The sequence below is a fragment of the Epinephelus moara genome, chromosome 4, assembly GCF_006386435.1.
Source record: "Epinephelus moara isolate mb chromosome 4, YSFRI_EMoa_1.0, whole genome shotgun sequence".
Taxonomy (NCBI): domain Eukaryota; kingdom Metazoa; phylum Chordata; class Actinopteri; order Perciformes; family Serranidae; genus Epinephelus; species Epinephelus moara.
Window position 1 is genome coordinate 32,222,892 of NC_065509.1, and position 24,812 is coordinate 32,247,703.

Consider the following 24,812-nt stretch of genomic DNA (forward strand, 5'->3'; position numbering starts at 1 on the left):
CCATAATTTGTGCTTTGTATAGTAGCATTTGTGCAGCTGCAACGAAGAATTTAAAAAGGTTAAACATCTGAAGCATTTTCTCTGTGACTTCATATTTGCTATATTTTCTACAACTACGAATTCCTCTGTAACAGGTGCTCAGTTATTTTGCTCTAATAATACCTTCATACAGATCAGGCTGCATGTGTTTGAAGAGGAGGGAGTTGCAGAAAGAGTGTGGAAGTCCTGGATAACGGATAAACGGATAAAGTGTCAACTGCAGGGTTGAGTAGGATGCAGATAGAAGAAAAGAGGACGGAGTAAAAGAGAGAGATGGTGGGTGTCATTTCTAATTAACAGCCATATTTTGCAGGGCAGTGTCAGGTACCAAACTGGCATAAAGCAGACCCCTCCCAGTTGTCAACCTTTTCTGCTTTCTCACATTTGATATATAGAGATTCACGGCTGCATGACTACAGACATCACTGAAAATATTGCATAGAGTAAAACACCATGCAATAAAACACTACTTTAAGTCATATAAACAATTAAAACCATAACCAGCAATAACATGTACCAAGAATGAGATCACATAATAATCCAGACATTCTTGTGTGAGCGTGTGTGTGTGTTAGTCACTCTCATTCATGCCCCATCGAGATGGTGTGAGTCATGCCTCCCTGTTGTTGTCGTATCCTATAAAGATCCCGTAATACGATCATTTACAGGTTCATACTTGTATTTTAGGTTTCTACAAGAACATGTTTAAATGTTGCAATGGTAAAAACACACTTTTTCTCTCACACTGTTTTCCTGTTTATACCTGTATTCAACGAGACCGTTCTCGTGCACTGTTGGTACATTTTCCTACAAAAAGTAATCACCAAAGTTTGGACATATCCCTCATAATCCTGAGCCAGTAACTCATATATAACCCATGTGTTTGGGAAAGGCTGCGATCCTGTAGAGGAACACCCTCTTTTTGAATTCCCCCTGAACCAGGATTATCAATGAACAGACCAACGAGAGACCACCGGAGGGTCAAATTTTTAGGACTCTGCCCCCAGCCTCAACCCCTAGTCTTGACAAACGCTCCTACCAAGTGTTTCTGTGGTAACAAACTTGAAATGTCTGTTGGAAGTGAAATTATACAATCAATCAATCAAAGCCCAATATCACAAATCACAATTTGCCTCACAGGGCTTTACAGCATACGACATCCCTCTGCCCTTTGGACCCTCGCAGCAGATAACGAAAAACTCCCCAAAAAAACCTGTTTAACGGGGGGAAAAAAATGGTAGAAACCTCAAGAAGAGCAACTGAGGAGGGATCCCTCTTCCAGGACGGACAGACGTGCAATAGATGTCGTACAGAACAGATCAGCATAATAAATGTACAGTAATCTGTATGACACAATGAGACAGAAAGAGAGACAGAGAGAGAGAGACAGAGAGAGATGCAGGACAGACGATAATGACAGTAGCTTACAACAACATTACTGAAAATTAATTAATATTACAATAATTACGGCTATTGTGGTACAATATGTTTAAAGTATATATTGATATCTGATAGTATACATATGTGACAATAATCATATGTGTATAATAACAGTAGAAGTGTGACTAATGATAACAGCAGCAGCAGGAGGCATCTGGCACGAGCACAGCAGCAGCACAACCACACACGTCACACTATCCAGGCACCGCTGCGATATGAGTTAGCCTGAGAGACAGTGGAGCACAAAGGCTCCGGAGAAGAAGCCGAGTTAGTGACATCCAGAATGGCCGAGTTAGCAAGATGCAGTAACAGGACATGAGAGAGAGAGAATCTTTGTGCCTGCCATAGACAGAGAGACAGGAAGTGACACACATATTTGTTGTTATTACTGTTATTATTATTATTGTTATTACTGAGATTGATTGAATGTGACTATGACTGTGATGGAGTCAATCATAGTTATACATATTATACATACAGTATTACCAACAGTATAGATTATAACNAACCCTGCGTTCTCAGAGCACAGTGTTCTGGTGGGATAATATGGCACTATGAGCTCTCTAAGATATGACGGAGCTTGACCATTTAGAGCTTTATAAGTTAATAGTAGGACCCCTCAAGGGTGGGATAAAACAAGTGAGCTCAGTGCATCTCATCCTCTTTTAATTTTTTTGATTCTTTCACTCTGTCACTTCTCTTACCCTTTCTTTTTTTTACTCTTTTTTTTTTCTTTTTGAATCCGTTACGCTCTTAAACTCGGTTCCTGCGTAACTCTTTCTTGCTCACGATCAAAGTTATTCTAAATTTTTAAGTTTTACTTATCCAGTTTTTCTTTTGTTTCCAGTGCCTTCAGTAACATTATACCTGCAGTGACGAAGCCAGCCGATTGCAACATTCTTTCTACGCGTTTAATAACTTTGATAATATCGAACGGCCGATGAGATTGTTTTCAACTTTGTTATAAGCGAGTAGCCACAGCTGAATAGATAAACTTTTCGACCTGTCACTCCATCAAAAGTTCATCGGAGCCAGCGGCTGCCAACCACTTGTCACAGTGGTTCTTTTGCCAGACTTTCTGCAGCTTAAGAGAACCAGCGTTTGAGAGCCACCTGAAGGACGCTGCAGTCAGGCTCAACCGCTCACTCCACCACTGTGTTCCTGCCAGTTTCATTCTGCTGGGAAGTCCGGGAGCTGCAAGGCGACAGTCCGGGGGTCCTCGGGAGAATCAGGAGAATGATCCAATGCTGCTAAGAGAGCCTAAATAAATCTTCATTTATCGCCAAGTTGTTTTCTGTGGATATCTCTTTTGAGCAGGAATTAAGATCACTGTATAGAGAATTCATCACCCAGATATTGAGATTGATTCCTTATTGATAATTGTGCTGAGGAACTAATAATTGGTTTATGGAGTTATTAATTTGATTAGTCGCTTCCCTCATTAGGAGGGTGGTGCCCCAAACTTTATTACGAGTGCAAACATTCTAGGTATTTCTCCTACATATCTCATTCTCTGAACATCATGACATAACCTGAGTACAGAAACTGTGTCCTGACATAATGAGGTGAGTGAAAAAGAAAAAATGTAAACTGATTTTTCTTGATTAAATTATTAACTTGTGTTAATAATAAAGCATCTTTTGAAAGACAGGCCAAGGGGCATTTAAAATTGGCCCGAGACTGATTGTGGAAGTTTGAGACACACCCAAGTCATCACTGCTGCACTGACACGTTTACAGGGGCCAAAGGTCTTCATGTGGTCACGACTTTATTTCTGGTGTTATATCGTTATTGTGCCGGATGGAAGATGTGAGTGTATCTCTAATTAGATGAACCACAAACAATATCCCTGCACGATCTAATCCGTAGCATTTCATTTACTCACTATCATCCTGAATGTGGAGAATATGTCTCCTGCCTATTTGTCTTTCCACCATTTTCTCATCTGCTTAAGAAACTCTTATTCCTCTTCCTAACAGTTTCTTACTTTAGGAGCTCTTTTGAGGGCCAGGATCCTTTGTGAATAACTTTTAACTTTACTGGGACCTAGACTTAACTTTAAGGGAAAATTCTACTGGAGTTTTGTTTGTTTGTTTGTTTTCTTCTTTGGGAACTAAAGGACATGTGTCCAAACAAGCTATTTTGATTGGTCAAAAGGGTTCTCTAACTCTGAACAGTGCCCATCCCTGGTTCTAGGTGCACAAATCACTCTTGGAACTTAACATTTAACAAACAAACAAACCTGGATAGATCGCCAGGGCTGACACATAGAGACAGACAATCACTGACACTCTCATTTACATCTATGGGCAATTTAGAGTCAACAGTTAACTTAAACTGCATGTCTTTGGACTGTGGGAGGAAGCCGGAGAACATGGAGGAAACCATTGCTACATGGAGAGAAGCTCAAAGACTGAAAACAATCAACTGTCCTTATCTCACTCTTCTGGCAGCAGTCTCCGGCCAGTTTGGCATTGCGACACACCAGCTCCACTCCTTCATGTCGGAAGTCCACATGTCCACAGGCAACCTAGTATAAAAGACAGCCGGCAGTCACTTGATAATACAGAAAAAAAAATAACAGAAAGGCAGGGAGAAAGAAGGGACAACATGCAGCAAATGGCCCGGGATGGTATCAAACCCAGGCCATGCAGTAAGGATTAAGCTTTAGTACATGGAGTGCATGCTTCACCAGATGAGCTGCTGGGAAGCCACTAATCTTTTGCTCTTTGATGAAGAATAAAACAGTTTTTATGATAAAAAAAAGTATTATCTTTTGTGGGCACAATAGGTTTCTGTATGGAGACTGAGTCAGAGTGAATGTGACAGAGAAGCTGAACTCACGCTGATTCTCTTGGTGCATGTGCAAACCCTCACCTGGCCTTCACTTCTCCTGATATCCTGTGTTAGGAATACTCAATAGTCATGTTCACATTATGTCCAGCAGAGGGCAGCAGAAGGCTCTATAAATGACCTTGGATTTGGTTATTCTATGTAATATATATTTTCCTACTTGTTATGACTTTATAGAAGATAAGGGTGGCAGTAAAAATGACTCCAGCTGTTCCATGTTTAGAAATGTCTCTTTCCAAACTTTTTTTTTCTTTATGCACTGGAGTCCACCTCCATATTATGAAAAAATACATGCCTTGTATACTTGTATAAATACTATGTCATGTACTGAGCCTTTCAAACCAATACAAACTTGAAACTAGTTTCACCTGTGATACACAAAGTAGATTTAGCTTTAATTACTTTAATAAATATTTGAACTGAGAACTTTAACCTGTATTATACAGTGTTACTGATGCCTTTACTGATATAAAGGACCTAAATACCTCCGTCGCTAATGAGAGGACACCTGTGAGTCAACAGTTTAACCGCTGGTGGAAATCAGCGAAGAAGAATTAATACAGGTATCCATAGCAACAGTGCCAGCTGCGGTTGCTACATGCTAACAGTTAAGCTAACTCACTGGTGAAACCGACGAGGACCAACAAGAGGTGAGTCTAATGACTACTTTTTTGTAATTTGTAAGGCTACTGGTTAAATTTATGGGATTTGTAAATATTTAATGACCATGAAGCAGCCTTATTAGCGTCTGTCAGACTAGCTAAGGTTAAGTCTGGTTTCTTAAGTCCTCCGCAACGAATCCAACACTAAGCTAACGTATGCTAACACTATACCAAAGACGGTGGATAAACCAGTAATCCAGTATCTTTGACTATACTAGCCCATGTGTGTCAGGAAGCTAGAGAAAGGAACAACAACTCGACATTTATCGATTTAAAAGTTAAAATTATGAGATATAAGTACAGTTGTTCATGTTGACCAGTGATGGAAGATGTACTCAATACTACAGAGTAAAAAAAAAAAAAAATCTGTTTCAATTTAAAGTCCTGCATTTAAAATCTACAAGTAGCATTAGCACTTAAAATACCAAATGTTAAAATGGCTGACTCTACTGTGGCCCATTTCAGAACAATATATATCATTGAATTATAATACATTAATGCCATTTTAAAGTTGTAACATGAGCTGGTTAAGGTGGAGCTCATTTTAACTACTTTGTGCAGTGGCTTAATCCATAAAAATACATCATTTATTTTATTTGTTTTACACACATACTTACAAAAGAAAATGGGGGGAAATATTTTAAAATGTGCATGTAAGGTGTGGTAGAAACTTGTACAGGCTTATATGAAAACCTTACCCAGAAGACATAGAAGTGGTACTTACTGACTTACTTTACTATAAGTTTGTTTTACTGAATCATAATTTTGATCTAGTAGCCCAAGTCTCACAATTCTGACATGCTTAGAGAAACTTAATTACCAACTATTTTGTTAATTTGGTAAAGTTATCAAGAAAATATGACAAATTATTTGCTGATTCCGGCTTCACAAATGAGAGTTTGCAGATTCTCTCTGTTTTGTATTATTATAAAGTGACTATCTTTGTGTTTTGGATTGTTAGTACATGAAAGATTTCAGCAAGAATAATCACCAGATTAATTGATAATGAAAATAATATTTATTTGTAGACTTAGATAAATCTTTTTATTTACTGACACAGGCAAACACTTTCACAATTTGTATACACAGCGAGCTTTTCCCTAACATGCTCATGATAAACCTCAGTGGATGTTGTGGGTTACAACCAGATGGGACTGAACAGATAATCTGTGCTGGAATGGTTCATGTGTTATTGCAGCAGCTGGTCAACATCCCTCCTCGTTACTGGAAATGTCAGCACGCAGTTTTCTGGGTATTTGCTTGAGGGCATATTTCTCCCGCTGATGAGTATTATTGGGAATATGGAATGAAACTTGATGATGTCTGCAACAGAGTCAAACATCTGGGGAGAAATAAGATGCGAGCTTCAGTAAATATAATGGAGAGAGTGCTTGTTACAATGCATCTTGAAAAAAAAAAATCCACTCACATCATTTGATCGTTGTCCTGTTCCCAGGGCGTACTTGCCAGTGCTCTCGATGAACCGTATTTTTACATTATAAACCTTCTTCTCGTGATACACAACCAATACCAGGGGCTCACTGTTGGTGTTGACGGAGCAATCTCGTATCAAGAATGCTCCATCCTAAGGTGGTCAATGTGAAAAGAAGTTTAGCTTCATATTCATATGATTTTTTGAATATATTTGATAGCAGAAGAGATACAGTACCTTGTTTACCAGGTGTAAAGCGTGCTCAGCATCTGCTCGAGTACAGTCCCCAACATACCAGTCATCACAGTATGTCTGCCAAGTATGACCAGTGATGGAAAACGTAATCAGATCTTTGACTCAAGTACAAGTAGCAACACTAACGTTTAAAAACACTCTGCTGCAAGTAAAAATCCTGCATCAAAATCTACAAAAAGTGTTGGCATCAAAATGTACTTAAAGCACCAAAAGTAAAAGTACTTATTATGCAGAATGACACATTTAATATAGTTAGCGATGCATTTATGTGTGCATTACTTTAATGTTGACAAGGCCATGTTTTATTACTTTAATGTTATGGCTGTATGTGTTCTGTGCTGCTGTCTCTTTTCCCTCCATTGTAGTTCTGTCCAGGTGTGCTGCATTACTTAACGAGGTGCATTGCACCTGGCACGGAGGCGGTGTTTAAGAGCTCCCCATAGGGCCGCAGGACCAGCAGTCCCCACGCCAGAGGCCTCTCTCCTTTGCTGCTGACATAGGAGCTCTTAAGCACCTCCTCCATGCCAGGTGCAATGCACCTCGATAAGTAATGACCTGGGCAGAACTACAATGGAGGGAAAAGGGACAGCAGCACAGGGCACATACAGCCATAACATTTAATACTACCAAATACCTTTTTGTATTTATAGTCTAAATATGTAAAGAAGCATGTTACGAAAGCTGTCAAATAAATGTAGTGAAAATAAAAGTACAATATTTGCTTCACAAATGTAGTCATTAGAAGTATAAAGTAGCATTAAATTGAAAGTGCAGGTACCTCAAAATTGTGCTTAAATTAAGTAAATGCTCTTTGTAACTCTCACTGCAACATAGTTCCCAGAAGAAAGTGTTGGCATTGAAAACTTGTCACTCATAGTATATGAGCTGATTTTGTCATCAAGATGTGGAGGGAGTAGTGGATGGAGTGACACATAGGAGAGATGGCTGCCAAGCTGCAGACCACCGTTCGAGACCAAGAAACAACAAAACCGGTTGTTTTTTATTGAGTAATTGCTATGTTTCCAGAAGCTGTTTAGCCACCAAATGTGGATGTTTTTTAGCGACTTGTTGCTGTTTTTCCACTGAGGTAGTGCCACGATAAGTGGTTGTTTTTCTTACCTCAAAAACACTGCATTTCTAGCAGGGATTGTGCCACAAAAAGCAGTTGTTTTTAACTGAAATATTGAGATAGTGCCAACAAATTGGATTTTTTTTTAAGCCAAAACATGATCTTTTCCCAACCTTAATCAAGTGTCTTTTGTGCCTAAACATAACCACAAATTAACTTCAGTGTTGTTGAGACATTAAGTTTCATTGTGTCCATTACATAACATACAAATAACTAATCAGTAGTTAGTTTTGCAGAAACGTACAATGCCAACATTTCTTGCGATTGGATTGTTCACTGAACATTACGGAGTTCAGTTAATAATGACATTATTTCTTTGCTTTATTACGCAGCAGAGGGTTTACCTGTTGAGGCTTCTCCTTTGGAACAAAGTCATGCTGGTCAAAGTCTTCTTTAGTCTGAGGCCATTCATGGTGATGACGTTTTGATGGCACCCTTTCTTTAAGTAGACGTTAATGTTGACTTATTTCATCAGTAACTGTGTAATGATGTTGATGACCTGTGACATTACTTACCGAAATCTTGTTGTGACCTAAACAAAAGAAGCAGGAGTAAATCAAACATGACATAACATGATAAAATCGTCCTGAAAGGTCTAAGAGATGAAAGTCACACCTTGTGTCTATAATCTGACTTTCCAAATCCAAGGAATGCCTGTAATGGGTATGAAGGGATGGATCGCTTTCAGCACTGTGTAGACCTAAAAAAACATTCAACATTCAACAATCAACAACCGTCACAATGTTTTTAACCAAAAATGTTACACTCACACTTATGTAGCTCTTACCTCTGGTTTGTGAGCTGAATTCTGCCTATTGGAAGTATTAAAAAGACAATTGATTAAAAAAACAATATGGCAAGACATAAGGAATCACATCTAGTCAAGTTACAAGTTTGATTGTGTAGAATAAAGAAGTTTGACAAGACTGGAATTTCTAACTTCTACACAATAAATTAAAGAATATCGATATTTGACATCATTTTCGATACCACTGTGAAAATTCACATTGAGGGCATGAAGTTAAAACCGATTTAAATATAGATATAACAAAGCTATAATGTGACAAACAACAACTACTGTAGCAGAGAACAGCCTGATGACATTTACAATAAGAGAGAGCAAGAGATTGCAGCTGGTGTTGGTGTCTTGAAACTGACGACAATTAGTACGGAAACCATTTCAAATATTCAGAATCAATATGTGTCAATAAATCAATATTTTGACAACACTAGAATAAAATATAATCAACAGAATTATAATGAAAATAGCGAAGAAAGCGATGAAAAGATTGGTACTTGGCAGCATGTAGATAAAAACATAATTTTAGGGTTGCAGACACTAGACTCGACACTACTACAAGACATAGGGTAGGACAGAGAAGCTCTTGCTTTGCCCAGTGGCTCCTTTTGCAAAATGACAGGAGGCCAGGGGCAGTTAATAAATAAACATTAGGCCTACAGTTAAGCCTGGACCTCTGTCGGCATGCATTTTATGCTCTCAGGCACCTTATTTACACTAAAATTATATTAACAAAAAAAATCCCAGTGTGAGTCAGTTGATTTTCACTGAGAATTAGAAAATGGTCAGCAGGCAATTGTGGCCAAATCTGTCCCATGGGCTGCAAGTTGAGTATCACTGGTGTAAGAATTTAAACAGTTAATGAAATAGGTAAAGAAGTTACACAAAATGAGAATGAGAATGAAAAGAAAACCTGACACATAATTTCTTAGCTGTCACAGTAATGCTGCATGTTTGACTACTTACTTTTCTAGTTGCTTTCTGCCCACTGAAATGAAAAAGGGGACGTTAGTTAAACATAACATCACAATATGCTTTCTGTGATTATCTTTTTAACCAGCAGATGGCGCCACTGCTACACTGTACACACAGTTAACACCAAGGGCCTCCTTTCCGTCTGCAACATTCACACAGAGCAGAGGGTCATATAAGGAGCTTTTCTCATGTCTCTGTTTTGTGCGTCCTCGTTTCCTCTCTCCTCCATCCTCCTGCTTTTGAACCAGAAATCAATCTTAAAGGAGGTCTTAATGCAAGAAGAGAGGAGAGAGGAGGCTTGCCAGAGGAGCTTTGTTCTCGGATGCACATTTGTATCCTTTGCGGAGGTGTTTTTGGCACCTGTGACGTATGAAAGAGGCGTGACACACAGCTGCATCATCAGCTGTGTGCCACGCCTTATTTAATTGACTTTGCTTTAAAATGACGGCCTCAACTCACGCATGTCTTATTTTGTTAAATGCCATTTGCCTTGACTCCTCTCTCCTCTCCTCCGCTCTCATTTCAAGTGAAAGCAGAGAGAGAAGATGAGGAGAAGAATCAAGGATGTACAACTGAAGAATGAGAGGAGGGGAGGGTCAAACTCAGCTACAGCTAAATCAAACAACCATAAGTGATGGTCTTGTCGACTGGCTTCATGCCCTGCAGTAAAACAGTACTCACTTCCTCCTGCAGGGTTCGTGTAGAGTCAGCCCGGGCAAGTGATTCACTAACTCCGAGATAAATGGTGGAGGTGATGGAGAGTGCCTGGAAGTACACAGACTTCAGCTGTAAGTCCATCTACAATCCATTCAAACTCAACATTGGGTTACTTAAAAACTTGAATAGTGGTAGAGCAAATTACCTGTGTGAGAGCTGCGATATTAGAAAGAGAGAAAAGTCATCATGTGTTATGAGTTGCAATCAACATGATTTATTGACACAGAAGCAGAAGCTGTAAATGTTTACCTGGTCTGCTGGCGGCAAAGGTGCAGGCCTCTTTTCTGTAAGAGCAACATGTGAATATGTGGGCTGCGTCTGAGGCCAGAGGAGGGTGAAAGTGAGGGAAGTTAAGTTGTCTTACCGAATCTGGTCTTTTTTCTGCCTGGTTTCAGGTCTCTATTTATTGCAGGTCCTGTGTTTAAAACAATGACAGCATGCAGACAGGTAATTATGTATGGTGTACGTTTACTGTGAAGTAGAGCTTGTAGGTACGGTTTTGAGCTCCCTGAACACCAGGCAAAAAAAAAAAAAAAAGGGTAAAGATTGACTTACAAAAATAGAAGTAAATAAACCATAATGATAGAAACAATCAAGTTGGGTAAATCAAAATAACAGTATTGACATGAGATGTACGTAAACTTGTCAGAGTCCAATCCTACCACTGTTAAATGTCCTCTCACAGTCCATAAAAGCTAAGTGTCAAAATAGTGTCTGTGTAATAGTGTCCATAAAAATATTTCACCATAGTTACTCATTAAAAATGTATTAATGAGCATTAAATTTGATTTAAAAAAGTGTTCATATCCCCTGAACTGAGACAAATGTTTTGGTCTTTAGCTGAAAGATGCTTGAATGTGTTTACTAGCTCGTTGCTTAGTGAACTGTCTGCGTCTGCATCTTGTAGTGTACAGGAGATTTACCAGAGCTATTTTCTTGAGACCAGCTGCCCACGAATGTTGAAAAGACTGAACCATGCAGTAACTGTGCTGTAAAACCAATACAGTGGGCTTAAGGAGACTATAAAGCCCTGCAGAGGTGGTTTAGTGTCTGTTTTCAGTGTTTTCAATACGAAGAGCAACCCATTCACATTCCACAGAGCCATTTAATTTAATGTTAAATCTGAATTATGCTGTTAAAGTGACCCTGTGTAGCTTTGCTGAGCAGCAGCCTGTGGCCAAGCAGAGAGAAGTCATAAAGCTGCAGTGGTGACGAGTAATAAGTACATTTACTCATGTGCTGTACTTAAGTGCAGACTTGATGTACCTGTACTTTGAGTCTTTTTATGCCACTTTATACTTCCACTCCACTTCATCTCAGAGGGAAATATTGTACATTTTTCTGCACTACACTTGCTGATAGCTTTAGTTACTTTACAAATAATTTTTGCATGAAAAAGATAAGTATAATATACTATACTATGATATATAAGTATATATCTAATAGGAAACCAATGCTCTGTCATAACTGAATGACAGAATAAGTCGATTTCCAGTGAGTTTCAAAATGTCTGTACTACAATAATCCAAATTCAGCTGTTGTGAGTTTTGTTACTTTACCTGTATTATGTGTGGTTTGCCTTGGGGGGATGTTGGCGGTACCCTGATGGAGTGGAGAGCACACAAAGTATAAGTGGACATTTATAGTAGTACAGTTCCAATGAAGCATTTACTTTAAAAGAAAACTGAACAGAAGGCTTACAGTGGAGACTGATGAAAGGCTCTGAGAGGACGATGACCTTGGAGGATCCCTGTCTTGAAAGCAAAAGGAAGTTGTGATGCCCTCACTCTCACAATGACAGTAATGATAGTAGTTTCAGTAGTTCCAGTGTAAGCAGAGAGTTTAAACACTCCATGAGTTTGTATCATTGTTGTAACTTGGTCGTTGCCAGTCCCAGCAGCACGCTGCAGCAGCAGACTGTATTGATTACAGAGGGAGAACACTCCAAGTGTGAACAAATTTAAAAGCCACATTCAGTATAAAGTTGTAGACATGCAGCTGTGAGGCCCCTGGCTGTGGGCCACATCCATGCAGGAGAGTAAAGGGAGTCTATTCACACTACATGCTTCCCTCTCTCCCCCTTCGGCTCCTGGATAATTGTAATCTCCCGCAGTCTGACTCAGCCAACAGATGGCCCTGGAGACCCACTGGCAGATCATGCTCACTCAGCATGAGCTCCCTCTCTCTCTTTCTCTCAGATACACACTGCTTTTCATGCTCACCACAGTTTGTGGTGGAGCTTTTATTTTTGTGCCTGCACTTCATTCAGCTTCATTCTAATTATGTTCACTAGAGCCTTTCTGTGTAGGAAAATGAAACAAATTCACTTTTATTGTGTAAACTGTAATGCAAACACTTAATTAAGTTGGAGCTATGTATGTATTTTATGTGCTAGATTTTTTGTACATTTGAAGGGACAGTTTACTCAAAAATCAAAAATACATATTTTACCTGTTACCTGCGGTGCTATTTATCAAAATATATTTTTTAGGTGTGAGTTACTAAGTGTTGTTATGCTCAAAGCGACAAAAAAAGAATTAAGAAAGTAGTGAAATAAAACAAATTTGAAAAACTCAACAGTAATGTCTCTTTCCAGAAATCATGACCCAGTTACTCAAGATCATCCACAGACCTTGTTGTGAGGAGTTTCTTGTGGTAACAATTTTTCCCACCAAACTACACCCACCAACCGTGTCGTTGCCCATAAAAAAATGTGCATTTATTCATGGGAGCAACACGAATTGTAAACGTAATGGTGTCCTCCTTGGCTAAGCTGTTGCGATAGCTAGCTCAGTGGTGGTAAATGAGCTAGCAGTAGATTTCATTCATTTCATTTTTATTGGATCTCCATTAGCAGCAGCACAGTGGCATAGCTATTGCAGGCTGTGTCCAAAATCACCCACTAATCACTTTATCATTCACTATATAGTGAGTTTGCCATGTTGGAGTGCTGTCCGAATGTATAGTGGGAATTATTATACCCTATATAGTGGACTCAAAGTATCCCACAATGCACCGTGACAGAAAGTAAGTGTCCAACCGATGGTCACTCACCAAGCAATATATCCCATCATCAGGAACAGACACACTATATGGGACAGACACCGAGATGGACGAGAGTAGGGAGAGCAACTCGATAACAACCTGCTGTACATGTTTGTTTTACTTGTTTCTTACTGTCAATTTAATGTGAAGTCATCAGTCCCAGAAGATATAAAAATAAATCTGCAACTGATCTGTAGTGCTTAACAGTTAGTGTACAAAGTAGAGCTAATAACGCTAGTGTTGGTTAGCAAGCTGAGTTGCTGCTAGCTCTGATTTGTACTGTAATGGCATAATGCGTAATGTTACACCTTAAATTCACATGTTATCACATGACTGACTGGTAAAACAAACTTCAACACATCAAAGGTTAAACGGAAAACTACTGACATTAGTAGGACAGGTTGCAGTTGCGCTGCTTGCTTTCTTCTTGTCTCTCGGCTGGTGTAACGTTATTAATATGTTTAATGTGAGCAGAGCAGCGCATCTCAACTCAACACAAACGGTCAAAAGTACTTAATTAATTTGGGGAAAATACGCTCAGTTTAATTTCATGTTATCACAAATATGCATGTCAGTATTTGTTATGGATGGCTCACCAGCTCACGTTGATATGACAGGTTTTAATTGTGCGACAGCAATGACGTAATTAATGCAGCCGAGAAAATGACTTGAGTAGTATCCGAAAGTGTTTCTACATGTTTGCAGCTGTCCCCTAGAACTCCCTATATAGTGAGTAGGGAGTAGTGATTGAGTGAATGATTTCGGACACAGCCACACCTTCTGCATGGTGATACAGATGGCTGTAGCTCAGTAAAAGGAACATAGTTTCTTCATTTAACAGCTTGCAACAAGGTCCGTGGATTATCTAGATTAACCAGGTCATGATTTATGGAAAGAGGCATTGCTGCTGAGTTTTCATATATGTTTTGGTGCTTTTATTGGCGTCAGGGTGACCTGTACCTTTAAGACAGACAGGAGTAATGAGAATAAGATGGGTGGGGACAAAAAATAAAGGTCAGGTTACTCCTACAGATGGACAGAATTACTCAGGCTAAGTCTCAGCCTGCTGAGCAACCAATGCGGCAACTTTGTGGTTTATTGTTCTCTCAGCGTCATTGTCATTAAAGCTACACACACAAACAAAATTTCGACTGTACATTTGTTAGAACTAAATTAAACTAAAGCCAGGCTAAAATCTGTAACCTAAACCAGAACTGAAAAGCTGTGTGAATGTGAGTGAGGAGTCATTGTTGTCTTCCTTACCTGCATACTCTCTCTCATCATTTATGGGCCTCGCAGGAAGTATGCGCACGTGCAGTACTTCCTCTTGGTCATCGACCACGTCGTACTCAGGCTCTGCGACGTTGTTATGGTTACAGCATCTTTGATTTCTTTTCCTGCCTGTCCTGTTGCGCTCCTGTGGAGAGGAAATTGCAGCATTTTCAAACTGGAGATACTGAACGTACAAAAGACAAACTTCATCTTCATCTATGAACACTGCGCTCTTATAAAGTGTGTGTGTCGCTGTGGTTTCAGACGAGAAAGACTTTTGATGACAGTCTCATTCTGCATTAATTGATTTATTGGAAACAAATGTGCTAATCTGCCTTAACAGTAATGAAACAAGTTAAGCCTGCAATCACCTTTGAGTCTTGCTGCTTCTTGCTCATTACGTACAGTCAGATACAGTAATATATTCTGAGTAGACAGCTCGTGTTAAATCCTGTAAGCACATACAACATTGATAAACACAGGAAGCTATAATAAGGTGTTGCAACATAACCCGCTGCCTATCTCGAGGGATTTCCTCACCGTCACACAGACAGGAACACATTTACACACATTCATAGCCAGTCACAGAGAAAACGTGACAGTCGATGACAAAGTGTTAAAGTGTTGAATAATTAACATTTTCTGTTTCTGTTTATGTTAACGGCACATGACATAAAGTGCGGTGTGACTGTGTATTTTGGTTAAGATGTGGCAAAGCTGGAAAAATGGGTTAGACTGAGATGAATATATTATCACTGGGTGAATCAATCAGGGGCCAATCAAACCAGCCAATTTAATCATTCAATTTAAAAGCAATGGGCTTCGCGTCAAAAGTGGTTCTTTGGTAATATAAAAGAGAGTCCAGATTGGCTTTCTCTGAGAGGAAATTGATGTTTTTGTCCGGCAGGTGCAGTGTCACCACGAACATGTCGCCAGAGGCAGGAAGTGTCTCTTTTTGGGAGTCTAGGTTTCATTGTTTTCAGGCGTTATGATGAACTCCAAGAGTTTATTTTGAAAGACAGTGATTCAAACGATAATTGCATGTTTGTGCGCAAACGGTGGAAAAGTCTTTTCTAAATAAAGCACAAGTTCAGGTTTTATGAATGACTCAAACTGCCTATTAAAGCTGAATAATGTCAACATTTGTACATCGTGATTTTGACTTCACAAAAGTTTGCTATGGCAAATATAACACTCCAAAATTGGCTGAAAACTTTATAATGAATATAATATAATATAATATAATATATAATGTCTAAATTCCAGCAAAAGAAACTTAAAACTTGATGTCATGGCCACTTTTCCACATAAACAGTGCCTCTGACATTGAGAATTAAGAATTTAATAAAAATATTCCTCTGCTCTTGTGCTATATATATATATATATATATATATATATATATATATTCACATTGAGCATATCCATGCCCAGTGTGCTGAAAATGTCTAACCCATCTCTCTATTTAGAGGCTGCAGATGGAACAAGCTCACTTGCAGATGGCTACGGGGATCTAATCAACCAAAAGAGAAGGCTGTCATCATCGTGCAAGAGGATGACAGTTATTGGTAGGGAACCTTTTTTTTTTTTTTTTTTTTTTTAAACTCAGTACAGACTCTGACTTAAAAGCTTTACTGCTGTTATGACTTTGAATTTTCATTTGTGATGAGCATATGAACCTCATCCTTGTTAAAGATGGAGATAATTACAAGTGCATAACCCTGAAAGGAGTTCATGTGATTTGAGAAGTCGAGGTGAGAGAGCCTAAAGCCAGAAAAATGATATAAAAGAACACACTTTACACCTCGTGCCATTGCTCTGAAGGGGATGGTAAGATGTTGCCAATGCTGTCTCACTGTCAGAGCTTAGTATGCATGTAATAATCCTAACCTCAGTAAGACATTTATGTGGAGTAAAAATGACTTAAAAATGACATTAAATTATTATTTATCAGTGAATATGAGAGACTATTGTATTAATGAGTAAGACTAAATAAATTGAAATATACTTTCATAATTCAACTTCAAAATGAATATTAATGCACCCCAAAACTAACCCATGAATCATAATAAAAAATACAAAGAGTAATCTTGCACTGTTCTTGCTGTGCACTAACAATGACAGAGCAGAATCTCACTCTCCCCTCGTTCCTGTGCTAAAAGGTAATTACACAGAGGGAGCCTGCAAACTCCCAAAGCTTCCCCTGGGAACATTCATGTGGAACCATCGGGGAAATGCTGTGGATACGGGCGCCATAACTCACCATTATCACAGCAGACTCATGGCTGTTGCCTCTCTCTCTGCAGCTAACGAGGGGCTGAAACAAAAATGAAAAACATCATTAGTTTGGCGTTCTGCTAAAGAATGTGGCCCTCCGACACAATTTGTCCTTGGACTTTGCTCAACAGTTGCACATGCAGAAGAATGAGATCTTTATATACAGCTGAACAGAGCTGTTTGTGGCACCTCACTGCTCAGTTTGTTGATCTGAGTTTTATCATTCAGTGGAAAGAAAATACATTTATTGTGAAATATCTTTATTTAGAAAGATGTATTATTTTATTTATAATGCAAGAAGGGCAGATGCTGAATTTAAAAAAGCAGATATATTTCATTAATCAACATCCCACTGAGCCTCCAGGATTAGTCAGTCATCCTAATGTGATTAAAATTAAGTCTCTGTCTTAAGTAGGACTGCTTATCAGTAAAATCTGAATTAAGGGGAACGCTATGACGAAAAAAAAATGTATTTACCTGTATTATGTAAGGAAAAAATATTTAACTTCATATGAAGCTTTTACTTTTACAGCTTTGGATGAAAAAACTTTATCAACCAATCACAATGAGAATATTAATAGCAGACTTGCATTACAAAATATATTAACAATTTTGTAAACCTTAAAAGTAATCAATATAATTCTAATTATGTAAACTACAAATATAATATATATAAGATAATATAAATATAATTATAGCAGAACAACATCACTAACTGGTTTGTTTTCTTTGTGGTTAAGGTTTCAGTTTTGTCACTTTGTGTAATTGTTAACATAACAGGTTTCCTCTTCAAACTAAAAGCTTGTTTCATAAACGGTTCAACACATCCTTGTTAAACCTGTTACAGTCAGAAGTTTTGCATCTACAGCTTTACTTGTTCTTGTATGAAAAGTAGCCTAAGGTTGTTAATGTTAGCAAATATCTGGAGAGATACAGACAGACAACATGAATATTATAAATGGGCCTCTTTGTGTTTCATGTCGCCATGTTTGTTATTGCAGTAGCTGACAGGAAATAAACAGGCAGGACCAAAGCTGTTCCCCCAGCAACACAACAGCAATGAAAGGTCTGTAGATTACTGTCTCGTTGTCACTTGTGGTCACAGTGGCTGCTGTTCCGTGACATAGTTTGCTTCAACAGAGCAGAGCAGTGAATTAATATAATTTATTTTACCTTGCTAAGAGAAAGTTAGATGTCATCAGCATAGTGTAGAAAATAGATGTTGTGCCCGCACATTACGTGACAATTACACAATAAATTCATTTAAATATACATAGTTTTCCTTTTTTCTGAATGGACAAGGGGGTACTCACAGATTCGTAGTACTAGCACTCCTACATTTTACTCTCTGGGGCACTGACTTTTTCTTGTGCAACTCTTTCCTGCCTGCTGTATATCAGGTTCTCTGGGTGATTCATAATGGCCCTAAATAAACTGCATTATCCAGGTGGCATTCAGTGATGCTCACCTGTTCCTGTTCTTCCCTGCCTGCTTGCTTTTCTATGGTGACAGCTTGTCTAAGTGGTGTTATATTTCAGTAATGTTGACCTAGCTCCAGAGGGGCAACACAAAGAGAACACGTTAATGACACAACAGAGCTTCGCCTTCGACAATCAAATCCTGCGTTATTAAATGCAGGCCAGGAGCAGCAAGCTAACGTTAGTGCCACTCCTAGCATTGAAGCGCGTGTTGATGTAATGTGTGTGTCAAGAAAACCACCTGTGCCTACTGTTACAGCTAGTGATGAAAAGAACATTTCTTGAGGTTAAACTGAGTCATGTTGTTCACCCGCCACTGGCAAAATGACTGGTAAAGCGATTTTGTTGGTCCACCAACACACAGGGCAGCATGGTACAGTGGTTAGCTCTGTCGCCTCACAGCAAGAGGTTTCCGGGTTTAACCCATATCCCCTCTTGGGCCCTTCTGTGTGGAGTTTGCATGTTCTTAGTGTCAGCGTGATTTTTTTCTCTGGGTTCTCTGGGTTCCTCCCACAGTCCAAAGACATGCAGGTGCAGATGATTATATTATTTATATATATTTTTGGTAGCTGTGAATGTGAGCGTGAATCGTCGTCTGTTTCTATGTGTGTCGGCCTTGTGTATCCTGCGCCTCGCCCAATGTCAGTTGAGATTGGCTCCAGGAGTAACTGTTGTGTTTTGACCTGAATCTGAATGGTGAAAAGAGGACTGAGACTGATACGTGGGTCTCTGTCATATATCCTCCATTTGAGCGTTTTAAGACACATAATCAATTTTAAAATCATGTTTCCAGGGAGAGAGGCAATGAGAGAAGGAGAAACACAGGATCAGGACCAATCAATCACTTTGTGATTGACAGGTTTTTATTTTTGAATCCTTTTTGGCTGTGAAGGAAAACAAAACAGGAAGCAGGAAGGAAACCTGCCCAAAATAGAAAGTTAGGACATTTAAGCGAGGACCAGGGATTGTGAAAATGCCAGGAGACATTACAGGCTACCAACTCAGAGTCCCAAAACAGAGAATCAAACACATTTGGCAGTGTGGTCCAGCACTCAGCGGGGCTGTCTGTCTACTTTGCAGAGCTTACCGGGCCACGGGAAGTGGTGTTGGATGAGACGCATGAAGAGGAAGGAGATTAGATACTTGGAGCTAGCGTCTGAGGTTGAGCAGTTAGTCTGGAAAATAAACTTGTGCCCCATGGAAATTGGGAGAGGATTTGTGGCAACTCAAACCACCAGACTACTTAAGGATTTGTAACCTGGCTTTGCTTCGGGCATCAAGAAACTATCAGCAGCAGAGAGCGAGAAAAGCTCAGTCTGAGGGGAGAGACAATATCAACAGGGATCAAACTGAGACATACTGTAGCTTATTTTTCCAAAAATGTTTCTCACTATTGTTGGTAATATTATCTTGGCATTAACATAGATATTTATGTGTGAAATTAGTCATCTGCTAGTTTGTTTTGTGGCAGTAAATATGTATTTAAACACCTCTTTTGAAAGCCAGATATGTTTGGTATTTGTTACTTAAGTTGTAATACTTGTAGCAAATTAAAAATAAGTGTGTTTTCTTAATCTTTTTCAAGTTAATTTGCTGTAAAGTATACAGTCACTCCATTTAATTATTGTCGTGAAGACATCTGAGCGATTATTTAGAGCGAACACGAGACATTTACGTTTATATACCTTTATATATATTTATTTATATTTATATACGTGGCACTATAGAGATGAGTTTTGCAGGTTTTGTTGCATGGTGAGTCTGATTTATAGTGTTTTGTTGCAAAATGCTCCTCCAAAACCAAATTCACACACCCTAACTGAGTATAAAACGAGATGACTGCACAGTGCAGTTTATATATTACATTAAATCTAAAACCTAAGAGCAACCAGAAACTGAATTTTAATCAAAGCAGGATTCTCAACTCTAGCAGGAAATACTGCATTTCAAAGCTTACCTCTTTTTTATATTTACATACTTGTCACTTTCATCTATTTTTACAACAGGCCAACTTTCTACGGCTTTTCTACACACTCGTAAAAACAGCAGTTACTTACCTTTTCAGATGACTTGCACAACGAGCACAACTGCCTCAGTGGGTGTCCAGCAATTTCTGCCTATTTGGTTACAGAAATAGATAGTGTGCAGTTTTTCTTTTCCTCGCAGAGACACACAGAAACACCTGGGCTGCTTCAAGTCTGACTGTCGGCGTTAAGCAGCCCACTGCAGTAACCCAAAATGACTTCCTGTGTGGTGAATAACTGGCCTATAACCTGAGGTCTACTTTTGTTTTAGACAGTACAAGGTTTGTTAGCGGGGGTGGGGGGGGGTGGGGTCTTCTTTTTCTTGTGCGACTGTGCTCTGATTTCAAACAATTAGTGGAAACATTGTTTGTTGTAAATGAAAACTTAACACCCATATCACAAACGTCTGCATCAACCTATTAATATACATCTATGAATAGTAATTTGAACACGAGTCTCAACCTCAGCATTTGCAGTTAGCTTTTTTAATGCCATTTGACAGCTCTCAAAAGTGAGAAACTATTTTCATGCAACAGCATTGCAAAGCGTGAATGTGGAAGACTGTATCTGAAAACCAGGACCTGACCGTTTGTTCAGTAAATTAGGGTCAAATGAATCTGCCAGTGCTGCAGGTATGCTCCCTAATTTAAGCTGGTGACATTTCAACATCTGCTCTGCTCAAGTGCAAAAGGAAGCAGGGTGACATTTACTCTTCTCATCAGATCACCTGGATTCATTTTTACATCAAACAAGAAAATGAACCCAAATTACAGTTTCTGACAATATTTTATTTAAGCTTAACCTTTCAATTCACTTTAGTTTAATATTTCCATTTTATAGCATAAACAGTTAATGACTGTCAGGTTTTTCTTTAAAAACCAAAACTTTTCCTCTCATCTTCAGCACTCTGATCACTTGATGTCCAGCTACAACATTTAATACCAGCATGATGGTTTTACGCTATGCTGGTCATCACATAAACCAAAATCCAGACGATGAGAGGCATTAAACTCAAGCTATTAATAGTTGTTATATAACAGCTGAAATAAGACAAAAAGATCTGCTGAATCATGCTGAGAATATTTTCAGCATTGGCCATGGAGCCGGTTTTATTGGCCCGTGAACAGGGCACACTGGCAGTAGTTAGAGATATAGAGCTGAGCATTACTCACTCTTATTTTAAAAACCTTGCTGCAAGTCTCAGAAATTATTCGGGTGATGTTCTGCTTTAAAGCCTCATTCTCTAACCTTCAAAAAAACAGTGACCTTGAACAATATGTGCATCACTCGCCACAGGGTACTTTCTGACCTTAAAGGAAAACTTTTTATGTTGCTCAGACCAAAGTTAACACAGTTAAAGGAAAACTTGGGTTTTATTTTGTAAGCCATTGGTTGTACCTGTGGTGACAATGTGGTTGTCACTGATACAGCAAACATGATCATGTGCATGTTGCAAACAAGCCGACAGTTAATCCAGATTGGTTACCACTTTATTTGGAGGTTTTACCAAAAGACCATAACAATGCACATCTATGACAAGCACAAGTCAATGTTGAACCACAAATCTGGTTGGTAAACTGTTAGGAATAGTTTTGGAAATAACTTGTAAGTATTTTGTTTCTCTTCCAAAATAAGTTTGACTAAACTGGAGGCTTGTTTTCAACCTGTATGATTAGATAACTGCATGTATCTTGACCCATCTGACCTATTGATAACAGTGTTGCTACATTCCTCTGCAAATAACTTGCTGTAACCAGAGCTGTAATAAACTGTATTTTTTCCTTGAAAATAATTGTGGAAGCACAAATATATTTTATTTGGATATTTAGGAGCCGTAATGAGGTTTAATTTCTTTATATTAGCAATTGATCAGATGACCATACATGATGTGAAAGGTGGTGGATTCAGCTCTACAGAACAATTTAACATCTTTCATGTCATTATTTTTAAGGCAGACTTAAGTTTCAGTTAAAACCATAATCATGTCAGGGATAAATGTTGCACAACATTCAAAATTTTGGTAATTCATGCTTCTGCGATCATACAAAAGTTTAGGGCGACTTCTCTGTGATCAGCACATAAACTCAAAAGCTGACTTGTCTTTGTTTTTAAACAGAGCAGTACTATATCAGAGTATCTTCCTGTCTGCAGCGGGTTAGAGGCCCGGCCTCCTCCAAAAAGCGATGCAGCCGAGCACAGGCACACAAGGTCAGCCTCTCTCCTGTGGTTTCTTCTGCAATGGTATAGCCTGACTTCCTGTGAAAGATTACCATCTAGCCTCTCATATTCTCACTGATGCTTATCTTTTGAGCCGCAAACGCCAACTCCCCGAACATCTCTACACCTTGGCCCCCAGTGACAGCCCCATCGGCCTGTCAATCTGGCAGCTCATCCTGTGTCCTCACCCCCCCCTCGTCCTCCTCTCAGCAGCCAAAAAATGAACCGACCTCCCCTCCTCTGTCCTGGACCTGTCACTAAGAAATAAGATCCAGAGTCCCAGCCTGGGGGGCTGAGGAGCACAGAGGTTGAATATGGGTGAGGTGTGTGACCGATATTTCAGAATTTTCATAGGTTAATACAACCCAAGTCCTTCATGCATTCACAGGCGTCTCACTAAAGTTAAAGTCACATTGAATTCCTAGTACCACAGGAAGGATGCATGTCGGTGATAAACCACATCAAGTACAAGATTACCATGTAAGAACAGCTGCAGAGGTTGTCAGTATTATGGGGGCCCTCGCATACATGGTAAACGTGGGCCAGTGTTTCTTTTAAAATAATGAACTAACTTTCATAAATTACCTCTCAGATACTTCACGTTATCTACTCTTATGTTTCAAACTCTGGGGGATCAGGTTATGGGTTTGATAAAAGGTTTTGTGTCTGTTTTGAGTGAAATATCTCAGCAGCTATTGGATAGATTGCCGTGGAATCTTATACAGACATTCACGGCCCAGTCCCATTTCTTATTTTTATCCTTACCCCTCGTTTTTGAGTGCCCCTTTGCACCTCGAAACAGGGTTAGTGGTTGAAATCTTCTCCTGTGAATATAATGGGCAACTCATCGAGATCCTGATATGTCATCAGTATCATCATCGTTATCGATGGTGTTTGCACAAACAGACGCAACTGTTGCAATAACGGAATTTCCACAATGACATTTGTCGTTGATCTGATGCTCAAGATTAGTTTACAAGTTTCATGCCATCAATAGATCAAACAAATCATCAAATAAACAAGAACACTGCTTCGTTACCAGGTAACTAACGGTGCTCTGTGGGCTAAGGATCCGTGCTCCTACCCAGCCAGCCTGCACTGATATTAGAGGAGCAGTAGCAAGTTTAGCAAATTTGCTGCAGGTCTTGAATTAAAATTCAGGCATCATATAGTCTTGCTCACCAGACCTTTCTCAAGAAAAGAAAGTATGGCTGCGCTGACTCTCACTTTAAGATTGGAGAAAAAAATGCCCCGGCTGCTTGTATTTCTTTCAACCAATCACAATCGTTCTGGGCGGTGCCACAGCAACGGTGCGCTTGCAGAAATATTGCCGGGGGGAAACAGGTTTTGGTGTAACACGCCCACAAAAATATCGCCTACAGGACGCGAACCATGGCAGAAAAATGGCTACATCCCTGCAAGATCAAACACCGCAAAAGTTAGTAAAGGACGTGTTGAAAACAGTTGAAAACTGCTACACAACTGGAGGTGGTAGGGCGGGACTTCAGTGGGTGGCTCGTTATGCCCAATGAGAGGCTGATCTATGCAGCGAACTTCCGCCCACTCAGACTAGGCATCATATGGCAGCAAAGGGGTGAAATTTGTGAATCCTAGGATAGCAAAGGATGTCCTACTTTACTCTACCTTACTCTGCCTCTGATTGGGTTACCCTGAGATTCGTACCCTAACCCTAAAGTCACACTCATCTTGCCTTAACCTAACCAATTTAACCAACAAAGGCAACGAGTATGAGCCAATCATAGGGAGAGCAGGGCAGGTCATTCCTTTGCTATTTTAAGACTTGCAAATTTGCATCTGAGGGGGGCCGTGTGACAGAATGCAGGACTGTCATGTACAGATCAGCAATAATGTAATGTTAGCTAGCTAGCTAGCTAGTTAGGTACCGACAGAGCCATAAGCATGCTACTAAGAGTAAATGCTACATGCTACTGCGTGTGTTATGTTTGTTATAAATAAGAGGACCATATTACATTGAAATGACTTTAAACTAAGCTTGTATGATGTTATACTTTTTAAATATTTATCCATCCATCCATCCATCCATCCATCCATCCATTTTCATCCGCTTATCTGGGGCTGGGTCACAGGTGCAGCAGGCTAAGCAAAGCACCCCAGACGTCCCTCTCCCCAGCAACACTTTCCAGCTCCCCCTGGGGGACCCCAAGGCGTTCCCAGGCCA

At 39.4% G+C, this 24,812-nt stretch overlaps 1 protein-coding gene across 1 annotated transcript; it reads right to left on the reverse strand.

Annotated features, from left to right (window-relative positions):
- Window positions 1-6,039: 6,039 nt before the first annotated feature.
- On the reverse strand, window positions 6,040-20,605 carry LOC126388936 (cytokine-dependent hematopoietic cell linker). The gene is made up of 17 exons (XM_050042335.1): window positions 20,429-20,605; window positions 16,880-16,939; window positions 14,610-14,763; window positions 12,003-12,055; window positions 11,861-11,903; window positions 10,666-10,716; window positions 10,551-10,585; window positions 10,447-10,457; window positions 10,266-10,349; window positions 9,576-9,597; window positions 8,598-8,622; window positions 8,426-8,510; window positions 8,326-8,342; window positions 8,155-8,249; window positions 6,664-6,738; window positions 6,424-6,579; window positions 6,040-6,336 (listed from the first exon to the last, which is right to left on the reverse strand). Exons 2-17 carry the CDS (start codon window positions 16,880-16,882, stop codon window positions 6,184-6,186), a joined length of 1,062 nt encoding a protein of 353 aa, XP_049898292.1. The 5' UTR covers window positions 16,883-16,939; window positions 20,429-20,605; the 3' UTR covers window positions 6,040-6,183.
- Between the last annotated feature and the right edge of the window lie 4,207 nt (window positions 20,606-24,812).

Excerpts from the sequence above, each read along its gene's own strand:
- LOC126388936 (XM_050042335.1), bottom strand. Across the intron at positions 9,598-10,265 it reads CACGAACCCTGCAGGAGGAA|TGGGCAGAAAGCAACTAGAA; the intron begins GTGAGTACTGTT and ends TTTTCATTTCAG. Across the intron at positions 8,623-9,575 it reads GGCAGAAAGCAACTAGAAAA|GCAGAATTCAGCTCACAAAC; the intron begins GTAAGTAGTCAA and ends TACTTCCAATAG.